We start from the raw sequence: 18,858 nt of genomic DNA, 5'->3' as shown, positions 1-18,858 counted from the left end.
TGGCTAAGGATGGAGTGTGTCTGCAACCTGCGGAGCAAGGTGGCTTGCGCTCGATTCAAGTGGGGGTGTGGAGGCGGGAACTGGCGTCTCATCTCTCTGTAGAGGTAGGGAACATCCCCTACTCATCGGTGGGGACTTCAACAGTCAGCATGCTGACTGGGGATACACAACCACGACACATCGAGGTCGCAGGCTCTGGCTGCTCCTGCAGAACCTCCAACTCACTGTGCACAACACGTTTCAGACGCCTACACGGATCGGCAACAGTGTCAGCATGAACACCAGTCCGGACCTGACGCTGAGCCGCGGTATCCGCGGCATTACCTGGAACAGAACACAACATACACTGGGCAGTGATCATAACATTATACAAATTACTGTCCCGTACAAACCACCCCGTCCCGCAAATACCATACACAAACTCATTAACTGGGATGCATTTCGCACTGCACGCACCGCCCTCCCACACACTCCCGTCGCAGATATCGACGCATGGGTGCAGTCACTCAAGCAAGACGTTCACCACAACACGCGACACATTGAAACTACAACCGAAACACCGACCCTTGACACACGCCTAGCCCACCTCTAGGAGGCTTATCACAGCATCCTGGTACGCTGGAAAGGCAACAAACTGAACAGAATGCTTAAAAAGCGGCTGGCCGCGCTGCAGACACAAGTCGAACAGCACTCTGAGGAGCTCTGCCGATCCAACTGGGGACAGATATGTGACGGCATTGCCGGAGACCTGTCCAGCAAACGCGCATGGCAACTCCTCCGACACCTATTTGACCCCACACGCACCAAATCAGCAACACAGCACCACGTGACACGCCTCGCACATGAACACATTGACGATCCCGACACCCTTCTAGACACACTTCAAACCACGTACACATCTCCAGGCGGCCCCATACCTCTACCGCACTACACAGGACAAGCAAATCCCACGCTCGACACCGACATCACGGAGACGGAAGTCAGAGCGGCCCTCCTGATTCTCCGCGCCAACTCCGCACCTTGTGCAGACGAGATCACAAACTCGATGCTCCGTAATCTGGATGACCAATCGATCACCCACATTACGAAATACTTCAACCAGTGCTGGAGGGAGGGTAACCTCCCTCAGTCCTGGCGCCACGCGAAGGTAATATTCATACCTAAACCCAACAAACCACTTACACTTCAAAACCTTCGCCCGATTTCGCTAGCCTCATGCCTCGGGAAGCTCCTCGAGCATGTTGTGTTAGCGAGACTCACAAGTCGCATGGCGGACAACAATCTTTACCCGCATACCATGGTGGGATTTCGCCCCCATCTTTCCGCACAGGACGCCATGCTGCAACTCACACACGACATTTTCGACCCGCTTCTTCCAGGTCACACCAAGGCAGTCTTAGCTTTGGATCTCTCCAAACTTTTGATCGCATTGAACATCAGGCGATCATTACTGCTCTATCCCTATTGAATGTGGGTGCGCGCACGTATGCCTACATTCAAGCATTCCTCACTGACCGCATGGCTAAGATATACTTCGGCCCTCTGTCTTCCCCCTCCTACACGCTTCAGAGTATCGGCACCCCTCAAGGGTCCGTCCTTCCCCCTTTCTCTTTAACATTACCCTCATCACCCTTGCCCAAAAATTGGCAACTATTCACCACCTGAAGAGCACTCTTTATGCCGACGATATCACCCTGTGGACCACTCTCGGCAGTGACGGCGACATAGAGAGCACCTTACAGGAAGCAGCCACCCTCACCCAAAATTACGCACGGACCATCGGACTGTCTTGCTTCCCAGAGAGAGAGAGAGAAAGAGAGAAAACTTTATTTACAAAGGAATTCGGGGCACGCCCCAGGGTCCCCGCACGACCCCACTGCACTAGAGTGTTTATGTTCCTGAGGTCCATAACACTGGCAGCACGGCCGGTGGCGATGGTCTGCACGGCCGGGTCCTCCGAGTGCAGCAGGGTCTCCCAGTCCTCCCAGGTCTTGAGGTTCTCTAGGTCCCGCGGGGGAGGGTCCGCCGGGCAGAGGGAAAGGATGTGGAGGGAAGAATCGAAGGGTTCTGGGCATAGGGCGCAAGCAGGAGTGGGGAAGGAAGGATGATAGTGGGTTAGAGTAAGGGGCGAGGGGAGAGTATGTGTTTGTAATCTGTGCCAGAGTGTTGCGTGTCTGTTATCTAGGGAGGGGTGGGGCGGGGGGTAGAGCTGGCGAGAGGCTCTGTATGCCTGGGTCAGCTCACTGAATGAGTGCATGAGATCCTTCGTGAATCCCCGATCCGAGGCCACCTGAGCCCGGTTTAAAGAACCTCGGGCTAAAAGGTTGGCGGCCTCGTTTCCGGGATTCCCGGAGTGCGCAGGCACCCATATCAGCTCCACTTGGCGGGGCGGGGGTGCATCGGGCGAGTCCAGTATGCCAAAAGCAGGGACATGAACTCCGCCTCGAGCGAAATTTAGAATCGCAGTTTTAGAGTCAGTTAAAATATACCGGGCTTCCGTGCGGGTTATAGCAAGTGCAATGGCGGCTTCCTCTGCAGCCTCTGGGGACGTATCTGGAGAGGGAGGTAGTGTGAGGAGGGTAGATGAAGAGGAGTCCACCGCAGCTGCTGTCGCTTCATCACCCGTGCAGGCAGCGTCCACCCATACGGCGTCCGGCTGGGGGCCGTACGCTCGATGGAGTGCCTTCGCACGGGCTCTGCGGCGCTGCTCATGGTGGGACGGGTGCATATTCCTCGGGAGCGGCCTGATGAGAAGCTCTCGGTGAAGGGATCGTGGGATGGCGAGAAGGGGTGGGTCGTTGGCCGGTATTTTGATTCCCAGGGAGTCCAGGATATAGCGACCTGTGGAAGTTTTTGTGAGCCTGATGTATTGGGCCTGTCGGTGGGCCTCCACCAGTTCCCCGATCGTGTTGTGGAGGCCCAGGCCTAGTAATCTGTCTGTGGGTGTGTTGAGGGGAAGATGAAGTGCTACATTGAATGCCTTGCGAATCAAAGCATCCAAAGCGTTTATGTCATGTTTGGATAGTTGTAAATATGGGGTAGTATACAGTACACGGCTGAGGACAAAGGCATGAATGAGGCGACATAGGTCGCGCTCCTTCATGCCTCTATGATGTCCCGAAATCCTGCGGATGAGGTGCGATTTCGCGCCTGCAACCTGCTTCAGTTTCCTGAGGGTAGTGGTGTTTTTGCCATCGTTCTGGATGTGCAAGCCCAATACACGGAGGGTGCCAACCTCAGGTACCGGGTAACCATTCAATTCAATGGCAATGGGGGAGCGGGGACAGCGGTGGTTCTTAGGCCGGATGAGGAGCAGTTCAGACTTCTCTGGGGAGCAAGACAGTCCGATGGTCCGTGCGTAATTTTGGGTGAGGGTGGCTGCTTCCTGTAAGGTGTTCTCTATGTCGCCGTCACTGCCGTGGGTGGTCCACAGGGTGATATCGTCGGCATAAAGAGTGTGCTTGAGGTGGGGAATAGTTGCCAATTTCCGGGCGAGGGGGATGACGGTAATGTTAAAGTGAACGGGGGAAAGAAGGGACCCTTGAAGGGTGCCGATACTCTGAAGTGTGTAGGAGGTGGAAGACAGAGGGCCGAAGTGTATCTCAGCCGTGCGGTCAGTCAGGCATGCTTGAATGTAGGCAAACGTGCGCACACCCACATTCAATGGGGATAGAGCAGTCATGATCGCCTGATGTTCAATGCGATCAAAAGCTTTGGAGAGATCCAAAGCTAAGACTGCCTTGGTGTGACCTGGAAGAAGCGGGTCAAAAAGGTCGTGTGTGAGTTGCAGCATGGTATCCTGTGCGGATAGATGAGGGCGGAATCCCACCATGCTATGCGGGTAGAGATTGTTGTCCGCCATGTGACTAGTGAGTCTCGCTAACACAACATGCTCGAGGAGCTTCCCGAGGCATGAGGTTAGCGAAATCGGGCGAAGGTTTTGAATGGTGAGTGGTTTGTTGGGTTTTGGTATAAATATTACCTTCGCGTGGCGCCAGGACTGCGGGAGGTTACCCTCCCTCCAGCACTGGTTGAAGTATTTCGTAATGTGGGTGATCGATTGGTCATCCAGATTACGGAGCATGGAGTTTGTGATTTGGTCTGCACCAGGTGCGGAGTTGGCGCGGAGAGTCAGGAGGGCCGCTCTGACTTCCGTCTCCGTGATGTCGGTGTCGAGTGTTGGATTTCCTTGTCCTGTGTAGTGCGGTAGAGGTATGGGGCCGCCTGGAGATGTGTACATGGTTTGAAGTGTGTCTAGAAGGGTGTCGGGATCGTCAATGTGTTCATGTGTGAGGCGTGTCACGTGGTGCTGTGCTGCTGATTGGTGCGTGTGGGGTCAATGAGGTGTCGGAGGAGTTGCCATGCACGTTTGCTGGACAGGTTTCCGGCGATGCCGTCACATATCTGTCCCCAGTTGGATCGACAGAGCTCCTCAGAGTGCTGTTCGACTTGTGTCTGCAGCGCGGCCAGCCGCTTTTTAAGCGTTCTGTTGTGTTTGTTGCCTTTCCAGCGTTCCAGGATGCTGTGATATGCCTCCCAGAGGTGGGCTAGGCGTGTGTCAAGGGTCGGTGTTTCGGTTGTAGTTTCAATGTGTCGCGTGTTGTGGTGAACGTCATGCTTGAGTGATTGCACCCATGCATCGATGTCTGCGATGGGAGTGTCTGGGAGGGCGGTGCGTGCAGTGCGAAAGGCATCCCAGTTAATGAGTTCGTGTGTCATATTTGCGTGACGGGGTGGTTTGTATGGGACAGTGATTTGTATAATGTAATGATCACTGCCCAGTCTATGTTGTGTTCTGTTCCAGGTAACGCCGCGGATACAGCGGCTCAGCGTCAGGTCCGGACTGGTGTCCATGCTGACACTGTTGCCGATCCGCGTAGGCGTCTGAAACGTGTTGTGCACAGTGAGTTGGAGGTTCTGCAGGAGCAGCCAGAGCCTGCGACCTCGATGTGTCGTGGTTGTGTATCCCCAGTCAGTATGCTGACTGTTGAAGTCCCCACCGATGAGTAGGGGATGTTTCCCTGCTAGATGGTGTAGCTTTCGCAGAAGTGATTCTAGCGGGGCCATCAGCAGGGACGGGGGGTGGTATATGTTTGCTATAAATATAGAAGGAAGTGAATGTGTGTGATGTATAACTTCCGTGATCACGCAGGGCGTCTCAGACGTAATGTGATGAGTTTTGTAGGTGAGGCTGCGGTGGATGAGTGTGGACGCCCTGGGTGTGTTAGTGGTATCCGAGTGTGTAGATGTGTAGCTGGGGAGGGTTGCTCGGTGTGCAGTCTCCTGGAGAAGAAGTATGTGGGGCGTGGGTGTGATGGTGGGAAGGAGAAGTTGCAGAGGTGCGCGCTTTGCCCGGAAGCCGCGGCAGTTCCAAGTTATAATGGGGAGATAATTAGTGTTCCCCCCCGCCATATTGGATGGTGGGGGGATTGAGGAGGGTATTAAGACGGGTGTCAATTGGTATGTGTGGCTCAGGGAAGGTGTTTTGTGCTTGTGGTGGTAGGATGGGGGGAGTGGAGGGGGTTTGAAGTTGGGTGAAGCGATGGGTAAGATTATGCTCCAAGAGCTCCATCATCTTGGTAAGCATAGCGTCCATGCGCTGCTCAAGTTTTTCGGTGAGGGCGGCGGCAAGGTGATTGAATCTGGCCTCGAGGCGGGCGTCTAGCTCCTTTAGTTTATGGTCAAATTTTGCTTCGAGTGCTGCTAATTTAGCGTCTATTTCTGGGGGCACGGGAGGGGGTGTGGCGTCTGTGGTGCGCTGTTTCTTTGCAGGAGCGGTGCTCGAAGTGTCTGTGGATGATGAGCTCGAATTAATGACCGGGGGTGCGGGTTGAGGGGGCATGGAGGGGGCGGGGGTGCTTAGGAGAGAGGAAAGGCGGCTTACCTCGTCACGCAAGGCCTTGAGTTCCTGGTCTCTCGGGTCTGCGTGGGAGGAATGGGGTGGTGGGGGTTGACGGGTGGTTTTGCCGGAAACGCGGTCTGCCCAGGTGAGACGCGTGGCGTTCTTGCTGCCATTCTGCCGGCTTGTAGAAGGCGACCGGGAAGCCGTCGAGCTGCGTCTGCTGGCTGTGCATGGTTGATCGCAGCGGGAAAGCCGCGATGTACCCGGAGGAGAGAGAGCGTTCTTCGGGGACGCTAGTTTGCGGCCCCGTCGCTTGCAGTTCCCGGTGCCGGTCATATGAGGGCCTCCTCAGAGAATGCAGCTGGGGGTGCATGAGGGCACATCTTCCTTTGGGTGGGACTGCCCACAGCGGGGACACTTATGGGATCTTGGGTGGACACACACGTCTGCCCGGTGACCAGGGACGTGGCAGTTAGTGCAGGCGTCTATATGCCCTCGATAGGGTGTGCACCTGTGGAGGGCTCCTCCATAAAGGACGGCGCGTGGGACAGGACCTGCTCGGAAAGTGATTAAGATGGAACGCGTGGAGCCCATTCGGCGGGTGTCCACGATGGGGGCGTCTGGGTTGCCGGTGATCAGGTCTTGCAGGAGCTCTGTCGGGGTCTCATTCCAATAAGCATTGGAGATGATTCCGCGTACCGCTCCATCCGGCGGGGCTATGTAAGCTGCGACGGCGAAGTCCTTACCTTGGTTTTTGATGCTGGTTACGCTAACCAGGGCAAGCGCGTCAGCTTTTATGGGCGTGCTTACGGTGCACGTATTGTTTACGGGGTGTACCCTGATTTGGGTACGCGTTGGTTCGTGTAGCTGGGACGTCGCTTGAAGGATGGCTTCCCGTAGTTGTCGGGGTGGAAGCAGGTCCAGCTGCAGCCCGCCTCGTGATCTGAACACGACCTTGTAGTCTGCAGCAGGAAGCGGCGGCTGCTGCCGCGAACGCTGCGCAGCTGTGCACGTTGCTTGTAGGTGCGCTGACTTGTCAAGGCGCGCAGACTTGGGGGCACCGGTAGCAGAGGCTGCGGCCTCCTGGCTTCGGGATGGTGAAAGAACGTCCTTGGAGCGGGCAGGCACACTAAGAATGTGTGTCCAGTCCCAGAGAAGTTCGAACTGCTCCTCATCCGTCCTAAGAACCACCGCTGTCCCCGCTCCCCCATTGCCATTGAACTAAATGGTGACCCGGTACTTGAGGTTGGCACCCTCCGTGTATTGGACCTGCACATCCAGAACGATGGCAAAAACGCCACTACCCTCAAGAAACTCAAGCAGGTTGTAGGCGCGATATCGCACCTCATCCGCAGGGTTTCGGGACGTCATTGAGGCATGAAGGAGCGCGACCTATGTCGCCTCATTCATGCCTTTGTCCTCAGCCGTGTGCTGTACACTACCCCATACTTACAACTATCCAAACATGACATAAACGCTTTGGATGCTTTGATTCGCAAGGCATTCAAAGTAGCACTTCATCTTCCCCTCAACACACCCGCAGAAAGATTACTAGGCCTGGGCCTCGACAACACGATCGGGGAACTGGTGGAGGCCCACCGACAGGTCCAATACATCAGGCTCACACAAACTTCCACAGGTCGGTATATCCTGGACTCCAGAATACCGGCCAACGACCCAACCCTCCTCGCCATACCACGACCCCTTCACCAGGAGCTTCTCATTAGGCCGCTTCCGAGGAATATGCACCCGTCCCACCATGAGCAGCGCCGCAGAGCCCGTGCGAAGGCACTCCATCGAGCGTACGGCCCCGAGCCGGACGCCGTATGGGTGGACGCTGCCAGCACGGGTGATGAAGCGACAGCAGCTGTGGTGGACTCCTCTTTATCCGCCCTCCTCACACTACCTCTCCCTCCAGACACGTCCCCAGAGGCTGCAGAGGAAGCCGCCATTGCACTAGCTATCACTCGCACGAAAGTCTGGTATATATTAAGTGACTCCAAAACTGCGATTTTAAATTTTGCTCGAGGCTGAGGTCATGTCCCTGCTTTTGGCATACTGGACTCACCCGATGCACCCCCGCCCCGCCATGTGGAGCTGATATGGGTGCCTGCGCACTCCGGGAATCCCGAAAACGAGGCTGCCAACCTTTTAGCCCGAGGTTCTTTAAACCGGGCTCAGGTGGCCTCGGATCGGGGATTCACGAAGGAGCGCATGCACACGTTCAGTGAGCTGACCCAGGCATACAGAGCATCACGCCAGCTCTACCCCCCGCCCCACCCCTCCCTTGATAACAAACACGCAACACTCTGGCGCAGACTACAGACACACACTCTCCCCTCACCCCTTAACCTAGCCCACTATCATCCATCCTTTCCCACTCCCGCATGTGCCCTATGCCCAGAACCCTTCGCTTCTTCCCTTCACATCCTTTCCCTCTGCCCGGCGGACCCTCCCCCGCGGGACCTAGAGAACCTCAAGACCTGGGACGACTGGGAGGCCCTGCTGCGCTCGGAGGACCCGGCCGTGCAGACCATCGCCACCGGCCGTGCTGCCAGTGTTATGGACCTCAGGAACATAAACACTTGAGTGCAGTGGGGTCGTGCGGGGACCCTGGGGCATGCCCCGAATTCCTCTGTAAATAAAGTTTTTTTTCTCTCTCTCTCTCACGATCAAAAAGGGACATCCGTCCCTCTAGAAAAACAAAGATACACTGCGGCAACTGATGTTGCCCTATGTACACACACTCACAGGTAACGTGTGTGTCCAAAAACAAAAAGTGCGACAGCGAGAAAGCTGAAAACAGCTGCATTTGGAATCAGACGCTCATCGCAACTAATTTCAAGCCGTCATTCGGAACTGAAGAAGAGAGACTGGTTTCGTGCTAGAGATACCTCTCTAGCATTTTCTAAAATGTGGTTTTGTCGTGTGTTTTCGCGTTTCTGGAATGCCAGCCCTAGTTTTCGTGAGGCTTTTAAACAAATTTTGTTTCATCCTTTACTGCTGCATTAAACGAAGGATAAACGTAGTAAATTTCTCACTTCACGAAGAAAACAGAAAAGTAGATTGGACTACCGAGCCGGAGCAAGAGGTGTCGAGTCCGGCCGCGGCAGCCGTGTTTCGATGGAACGGAACGCTACAGGAGCCTGTGTGCTCGGCGATGTAAGTGCCCGTTAAAGAACCCCAGGTGGTCGAAATTATTCCGGAGACCTCCATTACGGCACCTCTTTCTTCTTTCACTCTAGCCTTCCTCTCTTCTCTTACGGCGCAGTTCAGGTGTCCACGTAGATATGCGAGACAGATACTGCTCCATTTCGTTGCCTCAAAAACCAATTTACCAATTGCTTTACTTACCCGCTGCGGTTGCTTATCGTTAAGGCGCTCGTCTGCTGAGCCGGTGTACCCGAGTTCGAACCCTACCGCGGCGGCCGCGTTTCGATGGACGCGAAGATTAAAAGGCGCCCGCGTGCTGCGCCTTGTCAGTGCACGTTAAAGATTCCCGAGAGGTGGAAATTAGTCCGCAGACCTCCACTCTGCACCTCTTTCTTCCTTTCTTCTTTCATTCCCTCCTTTATGCCTTACGGTGCGGTTCGGGTGTCCGCCGAGATATATGACACAGTTACTTATTTCCTTTCCTCAAAACCAATTTTCACTTTCTTCTGTATTGACGTATTAAGGCGTGAGCCTTTAATGCCTGATCGTTGTCGACAGAAGGCCGTCAGCAGAAACTAGCCAGCAGAGGTGTCACGATTTTGACGAGTGTCCACCGAGATATGTGCGACAGTTACTGCGCAATTTCCATTCTTCAGATACAATTTTAAGGCGAAAGCCTTTAATGCCTCACACCGTCGTGGCCAAGACTTGGTAGCAAATGTGTCCGCGTTTCGGTTGCATGCCTTATATGGGCATATGCCAATCAATATTCAATCGATACTTAATTGGGTGCCATCGAAAGACATCGGAACATGATATAAAGGGATTTCATGATTATATCATTGTACTTAATGACTAAATGACTAATTGGTAATTAGTAGTAGTTAAAAAGTGGCATGTGGGTTCGTGCACTGCGCCTGTACTTTAACGAACACTAATTAATCAGTGCAATATTTAAGGTCACGTTAACTATCACTGTCTATGCATTAACTAGTATCACGAAATTGGCATGTCATGCTTAACTATCATTGACCATCATTCTTAGATGTTTCTAGACGTTTCGTAGACATTGTTTGTTTGTTGGGACGTTAAACTCCAATAAACAAAAAAAACAAATAGACATTGTGTCAAACATTCCAAAGAGTCCATCACTTGACAGGTGAGTGACATGACATGATGCATGACATTAGAACAATGGTAAATACCAATTAGCTTAATTAACCTTTTTAGTCAGACCACACAAATAAATAAAACCGAGCAAGAAAAGAGTAAACGATCAGCCTCAGTTCTCATCTTTCTGCACAGTTATTTCTTTAGGCTAGGAAGATAAAGCGAAGTGCCCATCCCACTTGGAAGAAACCAATGCGCAGAAACCGGAACTCAAAAAACCAATCAAACGTGCAGACGTCTTGCATCTATTCGTTGAATTTGATGCTTGACCTAGCTCAACCCGAACAGGTTATTTCTACTACGCAATGCGATTAATTTAAAGTTCTGGTACGCTTCACAGCGTTGGTTTCAAGGTAGAAATTTCTGTCTAACCAACTTGTGTGTTTTCAGTTTTTTTATTATATATGTAAACGTCATGTATATTTGCAAAACATTTCTTCAAGACGCTTGCGTGGTCAGCACAAAACACTTTGAACAATTCACGTTATGAAACTGCTGTCTGCAAGTGTACCAAAAAAACGTCCTCCCTCCTACCACGCGAAAAAAGCAGCAGTCCTGACAAATTTTCTTCGTTAGAGGCGACCATTGTTAAAACCCTGTGCTTGCTTTTTCCCTCCGACACTTAAAGCCTGTTTATTATATTGTTTTATTCTTCAAGCCTTAAAATAAGGTGGATTTTTTTTCTTTTCAGATTATATAGCAGCTCCCTAATTCTCCTTTTGGTTTATGCTGCGGTATATTCAAGTGACAGGAGCGGCAGCTGCGTGACAAATGAGTCGCTGTATGCACCCCTAATGAGTGTGGAAATAATCAACCCTATAGAGCCCCTAAATTAATCGTCCGCACGCGTGAATCTTCTCCCGTGGTGTCATTTCCTTCTCATAAAGAAAAAGTGCGGCTTTCAAGCCCAATAATGAAGCTTCACAAAGCAAACCGTAAGGACACCAAGACTCTAAGGACGGCGCTTCTTTCAAGCCACCTCACAAAGGCTCTGTTCCACAAAAGTGCATTCTCCCATTTTTCTTGAAGCTATAATGCTCGCAATAACACTTTCGTTGTTATAAGCTAGAAAATTGCAGTGTTTTTTTAGGAGACCTTCGACAGAAAACACCTTTCAAGCTAATATAATAGCAGCCACACTAGGTCAGGTGTTTTTCATTATTCAGTGTCATTTTTCCACCTTTTTCGGAAGAACTTAGTGCAAGCTGTCGTAATCGAATCTGTTTACTCTTCTCCGTTGATGTCCGACAGTGTCCAACCAACATATCCCATATCTCTTATAAATATTCAAAACCCTTAATTCAATTCAATGCAATTCGTTTATTTTTCAGAGCGGTACAAATACAAACTCTGAATGGTCCCCTGGACTAAAAGTTGCACATAGCAACTTGACGAAGGTCCAGGGGACACAAGACAGCAGTCGACATAGATTAACAAAATAAACTGCGCTCATCAAAAATCACATTGAAAATAAATGGGTAATGAAGGAGGTTTCAAAAGCATACATAAACATGAAACAGTGAGACAACAAAAAGTTTAAAAACTAAGACACATCTATATTGCAGAACATTCATTCATGGTGGACAAGGATTATGCACTTAGTCTGACGACATGAACTGGTATAAAAAAAAGTCTGTCATTTCGACAATGACCGCATGAGACCATGTGTCATAGTTTAAAATAGAATATACTAGAAGGCACGTGATCATAATTTTCTTCCCGAGCTCGGCGCATCTCTTGTTTTTTTTTTGGTACCATTTACTTTGACTTTACACCTCCGGTGCACGAGTTTTATTTTTTTACCGTCCGCAATATCCAACCGAGTCTTTGAGTCTTTACGGAAGTATGCCCATAGCAAGAAGCGCGCGGACCACTGGAATAGCCTTTCTTGCAGTAGCGGCCACTGCGATAGCGAATCCTAATTTTTGAAAGGACAGAGGCAAGGTAAGAACTTAGAGCCCTTCAATTTTCAAGCCAGAGTAATGCTAGTAGCTGTCGTAGAGCAATCGGTTCTTGAGATATCGTCAACATCTGGAGACAAATAAGATGTAAAATAAACAAAAAGGGCGACCACTTAACGACGCATTTCGGGAAGTTTCTAAGCTAGCCACTCCACCTTTTTTTCAACTGAACTGAACCAAAAAGGCTCGTACCCAGAACAAACTTTTCCAGTCTTTGTGGAAACGAAAAGCCGTGCGGCACCGTGCTGCCTGAACTCCGGACGGTCGCATATTCAGGATGGCTCGGCGACAAATCTTGAACGGGTACAACGGTTAATACCACTGTCACTTATCTTGACAAGAGAGACTGCAGACTTGGGGGTGGAGGAGAGAGAGGGTGGTCCGGTGCCTTGCTTCTTGTGCGCTCTTGAAGGCAGCTGGCATCCGTCTGAAGTTGACGGAGATTGACATGTCTCTGCCCCTTTCCGTTTCCACAAAAAATTAGCACCTCCAGGAGACGAGATATTTTGGTTCAGATTAGTTGAAAGCTAGCTTGACGGTGATCCCGACTCGTGAAGGTGGCATGTGAGTTTAGAAAATAGGCTGAAATCTGAAGAAGCTTGTCTGCCACAAGACAAAGCTAAGAGTGATGCTTGTTTGAGAACGCTGGTCAAAATAGCACTTCTTTTAACATCAGCTCATGTCGGATGCAAAGGTTGGTGTCTTTTCAATGCGTAACTGAGAGAAATGCATGTCTAAATGTAGAAAAAAAAACGAGTAGGCCAAAGTAGGCCGCATGTTATATTCGTTTTGTGGATTGAATTGTTGGATTAGTTGCTTTGTGTTCATTTTTGGTAGAAAACAGAGCGAACAGACGAAAGACAGAGAACAAGGAAACACACAGGCGATCTCTGACTCGCAACTGCATTTTTTATTCGGAAAAAAATATAATTAAAACTAAGAAGCTTCTTACCTAACTAAAGGAGAGAAACAAACGATGGAAAAATTAACTAGTGACGCTGCAGAAAGACCTGATGATTTGCAATGCAGACGTCCGCAGGTCAGGAGATTAACTGCTTTGTAAGCAAGCTTCCAATACGTTCGTACCCGTCGTTTATGTGTTTTCCAAGAACATGTATTCCTGTACGGAAAGCCTATCTCAGCAGCTGCCGACGAAGAAATTTTCCAAGTTTTCGGTTCTTATTGGTTTTCGCCTGGGTCGGAGAGAACGTGTGCCTCACGCGATCTAAAGAGGCGCGAAGAATTTCTCTTCCTTATGAACTCAGCGGCGAAATTAACTTCCGCGCAACAACCGCTAGAAGCCTGCGTGCGGTGTAACGAGGTAAATATACGTGCTTTACAAGGAAGCTGCCTAAACTCTCCCCCTATTCAAGGCAGCATACGGCCCGCCCAGGGGCAGAAAACTCGTCATAGCGTTTCCGGAAGAAAGGAGTTTTGAAGAAACGGTTAAAAACAATGCAGAAACGCGTTGCGTTCCACAACAAGAGAAATGGAGGAGTTTTACCCGAAACGTAGCTTCCATCCTCTTCTGGTGAAGAATAAGACAAAGAAAAGAAAGAGCGTGATGGATGTCGCGCACTGAATTTTTAAGGCGAAAGCCTTTAATGTCTCATCGTTGTAAGCAGCAGTTGTCGACAGAGAATGTCACGCTTTTCAGTTGGTCGAAACGGTCGTGACGTCACAGTGCGCCAATTTCAAACGGGGCCAATTGTACTTTGGCTAGTAACCATGCAACCAATTGAAGGGACCATATAGTGATGCTCCAAGTAAGTGGGACTGAGCTTAGTTAATTGCTTAACTACCCAACTAGCCTAATTAACTTCTATAGTCAGGCCATATAAATAAATAAAACCTAGTAAGAAATTGGTCGAGCTCGGGAGTCGAACCCCGGTCTTCGGAGTGCGAGACGAGCATGCTATCCACTCCGCCATGCCAGCTCGATGGTTTGGAATGAACAAAGGCACGTCTAGTGAATACGGTGTCTTCGCTCACTGCCATCCTCCTCCCTTCCCTTCCGGTGAGGTTTAGGTGTCCACCGAGATATGAGAGAGAAATACATTTCCTTTCCTCAAAAACCAATTTACCGACGAGCGAGGCGTAGAACCGAATGGGCGATGGCGTTCTATGGACTCCCTGGCAGCGTTGCAAGACGCTCTCGCGTTCCACTCATAGAGGCGAAGCTTAAGATCTTAACCACACATCAGTGACCACACTTTAGGTCAAAAAAGTGCCCCCCCCCCCTGAATTTTGACGGGTGTCCACCGAGATATGTGAGACAGTTACTGCGTAATTTTCTTTCCTCAAATACAATTTTCATTTTCTTCATTACGGGCCATCTTCGTCTTTCTTCTTTCACTACCACTTCCTCCGTTCCTCTACGGTGCGGTTCAGGTATCCACCGAGATGACAGAGATTTACTGCGCCATTCCCTTTCCTCAAAAACCGTTGCGTTGAAACGGCAAGGCATCGCGCCGAACGGGTGGTGGCGTTCCGTGGACTCCCTGGCAGCGCTACAACACGCTGTCGCGTTCCACTCCTAAAGGCGAAGCTTAAGCTTAATTAGCAGTTAATTAGTATTCAGGCATTAATCAGTAATTAACCATTAATTAGTGATTTGTCATCACTTAGTGATTAGTGCTCAATTACATGTGACGCCACCAGTGCCACAGAAGCACTGAAAGTGGTGCGGAAAACGCTTTCGCCTCTACGCACTTTAGACAGTCAAAGTGCCCCCTGAATTATTGCACCGTCCCGTGCGGAAGCTTGGCGATCGGTTTCGAAATTTCCCTTTCCGTTATTGCGGATTGGCTCCAGCGAACTTTGTTCTTAGATATATGCACACTTTTAGTATCTAGGATAACAACAAACTGTGTGTGAAAGAGGGCGATGCACCCGTAATGTAGCATGGCGGCTCAGCACGCACAAATAAGCGAAAAAGGCTATTCGCTTTGTGTGAATATAAAGGGTGTGAATGGCCTTTCCTTTCAAGATGAGTCATGCATATAAAGGAATAAAGTTACACTATATACGCTCCACAGGGAAGTGCAATATTTATGGGCGGTCGCCAGGGAGACCGCAAAAATTATTTATGTCTGCGCATTGGCACAATGTATTACCGCGCTCTCAAAACTCTGAGAAGAAAAATGCGCTAACAAAACTGCTGTACTTCGGTTAATCTGATAGTCGTGAAAATAACAGCAACGGCAACGTATCAAGCCTGACAACCAAGAGAAAAAGTGTTTTGCTTACGTCTTTTTGAAATCACGCCGACTCTTACGACCCTTTTCGAAGGAGTGACACACAGTTTCTAACTTGTGAGCGGGCTTTTACTTTACTGTGTTAGGGGTTATGACGTAAAGTGAGGCATTAAGCCATCACGTAAAGTGGTACGTCACTGCGCCGACATATTTGCTGCAACATCTCTCTGGACGCTCCAAGGTTATGAGAGGGCATCTCCTTTTTCCATTCTTTTATCTCAATGGAGACGGCAAGAATCGGCGGCCCCTCACAGGGCTCCATTAACCAGGGACAACAGGTGAAATACGATCCCCTCGGGGTGCCCCATCCGTCACCTGTTAAAAATGAAGGTACTCCGGACTAAAGGCCACCGTTAGCTCAGTATTGATTTCGCGGCTCGTTCTCCTCCGACGAGCCTTTCATTGGCGGTACTAGGTCTAAAAAAAATAAAGAATAAAGAAAGGCCGGCAGTGACTGCTCCACCTGTTGGCTGTTTGGTGCACGGGATCTAATGCTAAAGGAGAGGGCTCACTGCACTCTCGTTGTTATTACCAGCTTTTAAAGAGCAAACAGAAAAAGAAAGACAGCGTATAACACCACCTAATAAGGACAAATTCACGTGCTCTCCTTGTAAAAATAAACACCCTGATCTCCGCGTAGCCACAGCAACTCTAAGGCGCATTTAGCTTACCTTGTTTTCCACTCTCACCATTTAAATTTTGTTGACATTTGGAAAATAAACATTATTTATTAGCGGGAAAGTTGTCCCGTACCGTCTATATTATTTCTTCACATGCCATTTTACACCCGAAAAATGTGTTTTTTTTTTTCAGTCCAGTGGTAAAAGTGTGGTTGCTGATTTAGAAATAATTACTATTTTAGTACTTTTTTACTAATTTTAGTAAATGCTATTACTAAAAGGAATGGTTTGGTTTGGTTTCGTGGGGTTTAACGTCCCAAAGCGACTAAGGCTATGAGAGACGCCGTAGTGAAGGGCTCCGGAAATTTCGACCACCTGGGGTTCTTTAACGTGCACTGACATCGCACAGTACACGAGCCTCCAGAATTTCTCCTCCAAAGAAATTCTAGCCGCCGCGACCGGGATCGCACCCGCGTCTTTTGGGTCAGCAGCCGAGCACCATAGCCACTGAGCCACCGCGGCGGCGGTTATTACTAAAAGGAGCATTTTTCGCTCGACACGCATTCTTTACCTTCGCAGATATCATGGTGTCACTGCCACCACACTGATATTTTCCACATCCGTAAGCAAACCAATACAGATCTACAATCACAAACAGGCTAATATATACACCACGTTTCGGCGTTCGAAATATTGTGTCGCGTTGCGTAACAGAAATACAACTGTTGTCTGCCTTGGAGCACGTCAGACAATCGTCTACAAGTCGTCTGCCTATATATACTCGGCACTGGCTGATCGCCATGTAGCGCCAGTTTTCCTAAGGTTCGTACAAAACTCTGACGCAACAACTTGTCGTACACCGTTCAAGGTGGTTTACAGCTTACTTGTGTTAGTCAAGTTGGACGCTAACTTCCGACAGGACTTCCAGTCAACCGCATATGCACCTTCAATTCTATATGCCTTCCCACACTTTCGTACCGAAATTGTGGCGCAGCCGTTACTAATACACTGTTCCGGTGTGGTGTCATACGCATGTGTGGGTGGGGAAGGGGGGAGGGTGTCATTGAACCCAAGGACAGTACTACCGTAGCATTTCCACACTCAAGTTAAAAGTTGCTTTGCGATAGCACGAAATTGTTCTTCAAAGCATCGATGCAGATATAGTTTCTCCTTCAATATCTATGAGCTAGCGACAAACTGTATCGGCAAGATGGCCATGCATCCATAGATCAGGCAATCCACTTTTGCGGCTGGCAAAAAGAAAAAAATAAGAAACATGACCGTTGCTCTGTAGAGGGTTCATGCACATAGAGAGATGTTTAGGCGACGTCGTGGATAAGGAAAACTCAAATTTATGAGGGGCAAGCAGGAGCAGTGCAACTTTTCTTCAGATCCGTGCACAGAGATAAAATTTAGTTCAGCGCCGTTAAGGCTCTGAATTCAACAGTGTACTTGCATTGGTAGCCTGGCTATATGAGCCTAGCTCTCACTAAGAGAAAAAAGTAAATTAAATCACATCAAACCGAACCACCAGTCTAACGAGAGATTCGGGTGCTTGCTTTCTTTAATGCACGCGTTTGTTCTTCCGACTGTTTTCTGAAAGAGCAAAGTGCGATATGTAACTTGTGAGCGCGTGTTATCTGCACTTAGTAACGTGTTGTGCCATGGTCTGATGTGTTACGTCTGGGTTGTGGCACAATTGATGCGACACAGGCAACACACTCTCGGGTCACCAAAAATTCAGGGGGCACTTTGACTGTCTAAAGTGGGTAGAGGCGGAAGCGTTTTTCGCACCACCTTCGCTGTTTCTGTGGCACTGGTGGCGTCACATGTAATTGAGTACTAATTACTAAGTGATGACAAATCACTAATTAATGGTTAATTACTGATTAATGCCTGAATACTAATTAACTGCTAATTAATGACGCTTAAGCTTCGCCTTTAGGAGTGGAACGCGACAGCGCGTTGTAGCGCTGCCAGGGAGTCCACAGAACGCCACCCCCCGTTCGGCGCGATGCCTTGCCCTTTGAACGCAACGCTTTTTGAGGAAAGGAAATTTCGCAGTAATTCTCTGTCATCTCGGTGGACACCTGAACCGCACCGTAGAGGAAGGGAGGAAGTGGGAGTGAAAGAAGATAGATAAAGAGGAGCCGTAATGCAGAAAATGAAAATTGTATTTGAGGAAAGGAAATTGCGCAGTAACTGTGTCACAAAATTCAGGGGGGCACTTTTTTGACCTAAAGTGTGGTCACTGATGTGTGGTTAAGATGTTAAGCTTCGCCCCTAAGAGTGGAACGCGACAGCGTCTTGCAACGCTGCCAAGGAGTCCATAGAACTCCATCGGCCATTCGGTTCTACGCCTCGCTCGTCGGTAAATTTGTTTTTGAGGAAAGGAAATGTATCTGATCCTCATTTGTCGGTGGACACCTAAACCTCGCCGGAAGGGAATGGAGGAGGATGAGAGGGAGTGAAGACACCGTATTCACTAGACGCGCCTTTGTTCATTCCAAAGCATCGAGCTGGCATGGCGGAGTGGATAGCATGCTCGTCTTGGAGACCACCAGGGGAAGCCGAGCGGAGCGGACGCGCTTCACATGGGTGCTGTGAACTTTCGCCTTTATTTTCCCACTTACCCATCATAGCGCCCTAAATTCCTACCTCAGGCTTTCGTGAACCCCCAAGGGACCTTTACGAGGACTCCTTTGTCCGTGAGTACGCTGTATTTTTCACAAGCACTTTACGGAGATCTCCGAAGTGGAGTCGCCGCACTAAGCCTAACCCCTCTCGGCGGCCCACGGCGGAGCGGCGTTCCACGTCAACGCCGCCTAGGCGGCGCACGGCGGAGCGGCGTTCCA

General features: G+C 49.9%; 1 protein-coding gene across 1 annotated transcript; it reads right to left on the bottom strand.

Annotated features, from left to right (window-relative positions):
* Positions 1-320: 320 nt before the first annotated feature.
* On the bottom strand, positions 321-4,300 carry LOC149366307 (uncharacterized). The gene is made up of 2 exons (XM_089570169.1): positions 1,878-4,300; positions 321-324 (listed from the first exon to the last, which is right to left on the bottom strand). Exons 1-2 carry the CDS (start codon positions 4,238-4,240, stop codon positions 321-323), a joined length of 2,367 nt encoding a protein of 788 aa, XP_089426295.1. The 5' UTR covers positions 4,241-4,300.
* Positions 4,301-18,858: the final 14,558 nt, after the last annotated feature.

Source organism: Amblyomma mixtum, chromosome 1 (genome assembly GCF_055824585.1).
Source record: "Amblyomma mixtum isolate Tamu chromosome 1, ASM5582458v1, whole genome shotgun sequence".
NCBI classification, from domain to species: domain Eukaryota; kingdom Metazoa; phylum Arthropoda; class Arachnida; order Ixodida; family Ixodidae; genus Amblyomma; species Amblyomma mixtum.
The sequence above is the reverse complement of the archived record's forward strand: the minus strand, read 5'-3'. Positions and strand labels throughout refer to the sequence as shown.